This window comes from Megalops cyprinoides, chromosome 7 (assembly GCF_013368585.1).
Source record: "Megalops cyprinoides isolate fMegCyp1 chromosome 7, fMegCyp1.pri, whole genome shotgun sequence".
NCBI classification, from domain to species: Eukaryota; Metazoa; Chordata; class Actinopteri; order Elopiformes; family Megalopidae; genus Megalops; species Megalops cyprinoides.
The window spans coordinates 1106705-1112392 of record NC_050589.1 but is presented as its reverse complement, the minus strand read 5'-3'; the positions used below and the strand labels follow the sequence as shown (position 1 = coordinate 1112392).

Below are 5688 nucleotides of genomic sequence, written 5' to 3'. Positions count from 1 at the left end.
CGCACATGCAGCCCTGCACTCAGCACGCAGGAGAGGAAATTACAGACGCCCCTCTGAATAGCGGGGTCTGAGAGGCGCGATACGCCAGGACAGGGCGATGAGTCACCACAGCTTTAGCTGCGTATCCCCTCCTGCTGTTCGCTCCCTTAATGAAGCCGCTGGTGGGGGGGCTCCCTTCACTGGCCATCATTACTGGCTGTTACATCATCATCTAACCCAAAAACCATGCTCACCTGGCTCTTCCTGAGTCACACAGCTTTAAATGTCTGTCCAAATCACAATATTCCTCCATGAATTTCCACAGTATGAGAGGTCCTCACAGATAATTGACATATTTTGACTCTGCTTTGGATATATTTTTGACACAGGGTGTCTGTACATGTACAAATATTGTAGCTCACCAAAGCCATTGCATTGAAAACAGTTATTCATGCTCTGCGCATTCTTCACTGAAGAAAATTGTGGCTAAATGACCACAGCCCTACTTTCTGTTTTGACGTGCTTTTTGTAAGATTAGTGTAACAGCCATATCAATGCACTTGTAATCATAGCAAAGCATGTCTTATGTGTTGCTTTGAAGATAATGTTGATGGGCAGAGTAAAACATTTAATTTGACTTTATTTGTTTTTATCATTAAAATTATTTGCTTACCTCTTTCATTGTTGCACAGTGTAATCACCTGTGCCATGCTGGATTCTTACTATTACTGTATTATTATTATTATTATTATTATTATTATTATGTAATATAATAGTATAATGTTACCATCTTATTCAATATCTTGAGTTTTAACTTATATCCTGTAAAATAAACTCAGATTTTCAGGTTTGGTTTTACAAGCTGACTTTCACTGCCTTTTATTCAAAATAAACAATTACAACTTTCTTGAATTTTAAAAAGAAATACTGCATTTACTAATGAACAAATCTGGAGGTATACTGTATATGTACACAGAAAGACACAGACACCCACACCCACAGACCTGGCTGCCAGCTACCCATATTTGGGGAAGCAGACCACAGCCTGCAACGCCATTGGTGGGGGTGACAGGTATACCATTCCCCAAGGTACTGTACACTATAGGTGTGGTGGCATACAGCACTGAGACTACAGAAATTACCGCAACAGCGCTGAGGTCTGGCTCATTAGTAACATGAACGCGTACGCTGCTAACCTCATTTCAGCAAAAAGAATTTCCGCATATTACATGGTGACCTGAGGTCAGAACTCAATAGTTAGGAGTTAAAATATCATGGATCTCTGTGAGATACAGATCAGCATCTTGTGTCACTCCGCTTATTTTAATGCAGACATTTCAGAAAACAGCGCATCATCAAGACTTACGGGCGTCAACAGATAATTGACAAATAGTGATCCTCAATCAGTTGCTCCTTTTTCAAATAAATGAGAGTCCTTAGTAAGATTAGCAAGACAAATCTGATCCCAGATCAGCGGCACAGTGACAGGGATTTTACTTTTGAGCCCTTTTTTGATACATACATTTCAATATATTCTTTTTCGTACTTTAAAAGATTTAAATTGTTTTGTGATATAATTTATTCATTTGTGATATCATTTATTTGTTTATGATATGATTTATGATTGATGATACCTTGTACTCTATTAAAGGAAACAGGCGCTCTCACCCCTCCTCTTTGGGTCCTGAGGAACCCGTTGCCGCGAGGAATGCTGGGATCGCTCTTTCCTCCTCGGGCTCGGGACTACCAAGATGGGTAGGCTGCGGTTTAACTGTATTAACATTTATATTTAGACAAGTTAAATATTAAATAAATCAAAAAGTTTTAGATCAATAGTTCGGAGACGTCAGGAGTATAGCCTTGTTGTAAAATCTGCCTGACCATAATTATTGCGCTGTTTTTAACTTAGAAGAGGGCCATGCTGTCCGCTGCTTGTCTTGACGGGCTTAGGGTGCCTGTGTATCAATATCTGTGTAGCTAACAAGCTAATGCTACATGGGTACCAATTTATAGCAACAGCATGTACTAGCTTGTATACAGATAGATATTTGTGTTAGTTAAATGTCTCAATAGCTAGTTATTTTGCTTGTCGGGGCAGCGACTGGTTGTATGCTGGTTTTTTACGTAATGGATTCTAACTGGCTAAACGGCGTGATCACTTTGAAAACATGTTGAAGTGAAAAAGCCAGCGTAACCTACCTGTGAAAATGTGACAGCCATCTTAAAGAAGCATTCGAAATCAGTGCTGATTGCGACAGCTTGAGCCTCGTTTGGTCGTGAACGGCCCCAGCTAGCAGACTAAGTTGTTATGGTCGTACTGTGCCGGCGTGATTGGTAAGAACGGTAGGCTGGTAACTTAGATTTCGGTGCCAGGTAGGGTCTTTACGCGCTCCTGCCGTCAAAATGCAGGGGTGGGTCAGTTAACATGAGTTACTGAAAGTGTCACGTATAAAATTGTAAACCCACCCTCGAAATGAAAAATGTGCAAATGTACGATCCCTTCGCCGCTTACTTGCGTTTTCACCCTTTACCCTGCTGCGTTTGTACAGGCAAGTGCCGCGGTCTGCGTACTGCCAGGAAGCTGCGGAATCACCGCCGAGAGCAGAAATGGCACGACAAGCAGTACAAGAAGGCCCACCTGGGCACAGCCCTGAAGGCCAACCCGTTCGGAGGGGCCTCCCACGCCAAAGGAATCGTCCTGGAGAAAGTGTAGGTTAAATTCAGCCCCTTTCATCTCCTCTACACCTTTGCAAATTGACATGTCATCGTATTTGTCGCATTGGTCTATTTACTTTTTACAGTAACGAACTGAAATGTGACACATATTTTTGTCCAGACTTGTCTCTACGTTCATCCAAAGCCTCTCTCTTTCTCTCTCTCTCTCTCTCTCTCTCTCTCCACTCAGGGGTGTTGAGGCCAAGCAGCCGAACTCTGCCATCAGGAAGTGTGTCCGAGTCCAGCTGATCAAGAACGGGAAGAAGATCACCGCCTTCGTGCCCAACGACGGCTGCTTGAACTTCATTGAGGTCAGAGTTCAAGTCTTCGAATGGTGAAACTAAAATAGAGATCTGGTGTCTTAGATATTCTATTCAAGGAGCCAGTTGAGATCATTAGTATTTATGCAGTGCAGCAGAGCATTTCAGATTTTGTTGCTTCCATTTATATTTTGCATGTGTTAATTCATGCAAAGTGTTTAAATAGGTATGAATGGCTTATTTTTAAAGACGTTTTCAGCCAGTCATTTGAAGCCAGCATGCTCACTCCTGAAGTTCTGTTTGTGCATTAAAATTTAAACTCTTGTGTTGTGAAACATCAGGGCACTCATGTGTTGTCTGTCTGTTTCAGGAAAACGATGAGGTCCTGGTGGCAGGATTTGGGCGCAAAGGTCATGCCGTTGGTGACATCCCAGGCGTGCGCTTCAAAGTTGTCAAAGTGGCCAACGTGTCTCTTCTGGCCCTGTACAAAGGCAAGAAGGAGAGGCCCAGATCATAACCTGTGCGCACATGGAAACCAATAAAACATAAAAAGGAATTGAACTCATTCTGCTTGTCTTGTCTGGTGTGTGCTAGATCAGAATGTTAAATCTTGGAATTGAATGTTTGCAAGTTATGTTTGTATTAGTTCTTTTACCAGTTTTTGCTGGGTCTTTTTTGCAGCCTATCTGCCATATTTTAAATGGGAAAAAATGGAAACCGTTCAGAACTCATGAAAAATTAAGGCTAAAGGCTTTAGTGATTCAGCCATGTTGTTCAGTTCCTTTGTGAACATGTGTTTCTGTTGGACACTTCCCAGGTGTACATCTGTTTCCATCAGTAATTAACTGTGAAAACATGCCTGTTTTGCTGTTTTTTAGCATTTGGTTTAAGTAAAATGTGGAATGTGTATTTACTGTATTGGCACTTAGGTGGTCAGAAGGAATGCACCAGCATCCCTGGGATAGCAAACCCACCACTTATTTACACCAGGCTTATTTTGTTCTGGGGAAGGTTGTGCATTTGGCAATGCAACTTCTGCGTGGTGTGCGTTCCTGAGAAGGACCTGTTTACTAGGGCTGCAGGAAGCATAGAATGGACTCCCACATGGACCTCAGTGCACCCCAGTTGTCTCCTTATATGCCGATGTCTACATAGTATTTATTACATATTTTAAAATATAACGTTTTGTGCTCCCCGCGGATTGCAAGTGCACCCCTCTGTATTTTCTCCTGGCACTGAGCGTGAGCCAGCGTCACACACGATGCCATTACGATAACATTAATCCAGGATGTACAGCAGATGTATGGAGAGCGACATTCTCGTAACGGAAATGTAGCCAATGTCTGATCGAATTTTGCTGTCATCAGATTTTTGGATGCGCATGTGTGGTAAGCAAGCCTAGATAATCGACCCTCCTGCAAACTAGCTAATGTTACTGCAGAGCGCCATTCCTGCCAGTTGGTACAGGCCAACATATGTATTATATTAAGACCAAAATGTGGCAAAAAATGGGATCTGAGAAGCATTTTTACGGAGGAAAGAGGACACGGGCAGAAAGATTCCCAATACATCAGTACCCACCTGCGCGGAAGTGCGCCACTGTGCGGCGGCTTTGGGACGTTTCTATAGCAACGGAGCTGTTTACTATCAAAGCTGCATGGCACCGAGACGAACCGGCGATACTTTGTCAAAAGTTTCTAAGACCGTCAAAAAGAAGCGATAAATGTAAGTGTTTATTATCAATGAGGCTTTGACTTCCAAATACAGCTGCTTTTAAAATGGGTTACCTAGCTAGCTCCAATTCTTCTTGAGCAATTTCTTCTACTCTGCTAAATGCGAATACATTCCGTTAGCTACCTCAGTTGGACTAACTTGGCTTGCACACTAGCTGCAAGCTGTGCATATTATACTGTAGCTAATGTTGGCTCGATAAGGTTTGATTAGCAGGTTTAACCTAGCACAAGTAACCAGCTAGCTGGACGTTTCTACTGAGTTCTAGCTGGCCTGGCTACATGACTAAGGCTGCATTTCAGACCATGTACTCACAGCATGGAGAAACGTCAAACATCGCAAATTTTCGACGGCACAAATGTACCTAGCTAGCTAACCTGTTGCCTCAAAGACTTGCAGTAGTGCAGCTAGCCAGCTATAGTTAGCCTACCGAGGAAAACGCATCAAGATTTGCTAAGTGGTCTAGCTACACTGTTTTGACCATGTATACCTTGCAAAAATATTTCTTTGACGTATAAGACATTTTGCAGAATTGAATATTTTTACTAGCTAACGTTCTTCTTCAGTACCCTGACTGAAAAAAGAAATCTTATTTTGTATGAACATGTTCTATTGAAGTGTATATGTCATTTCTTTGGTAGACATTATACATTTTCGTTAATAAAGCAAAAAAAAGTTCCAGTTATATTTTCTAGCATGACTATTAAATCTTGTGAGTTATTTTATTCAGTATTTTTATGATTGACATTTAAGATGCCAATTTCGCCGGTGCTGAAGTCCTCGGCGGAAGATGGGCTTCAGAAGTACAGCGTGCTGCCGCCGATCCAGCTCGGTAACGCGGCCGCAGAGGGCTCCGCCGGGCCCGGGCAGAGGGAGGACGCGGCCGCCGTGCGGAGGAGGCTCCTGGCGCACAGACCGAGCAAATACCGGCAGCAGCAGCTGCAGAAGAGAATGTAGGCTGTGCCGCACAGGCGGTTTTACCCAAACAAACAGACATGTCATA

General features: G+C 42.8%; 2 protein-coding genes across 2 annotated transcripts in view; both read left to right on the top strand.

Annotated features, from left to right (window-relative positions):
- Positions 1-1703: 1703 nt before the first annotated feature.
- LOC118781203 (40S ribosomal protein S23) lies at positions 1704-3519 on the top strand. The gene is made up of 4 exons (XM_036534132.1): positions 1704-1734; positions 2529-2688; positions 2885-3005; positions 3325-3519. The coding sequence occupies exons 1-4, from the start codon at positions 1731-1733 to the stop codon at positions 3469-3471; spliced, it is 432 nt and encodes a 143-aa protein (XP_036390025.1). The 5' UTR covers positions 1704-1730; the 3' UTR covers positions 3472-3519.
- A 1102-nt stretch (positions 3520-4621) lies between these two features.
- Positions 4622-5688, top strand: part of dnah12 (dynein, axonemal, heavy chain 12) — a 45215-nt gene continuing 44148 nt past the window's right edge. Inside the window, exons 1-2 of the mRNA XM_036532651.1 lie at positions 4622-4679; positions 5439-5638. Coding sequence (XP_036388544.1) covers positions 5439-5638 — 200 coding nt within the window. The 5' untranslated portion in view covers positions 4622-4679. The remainder of the gene's footprint in view (positions 4680-5438; positions 5639-5688) is intronic.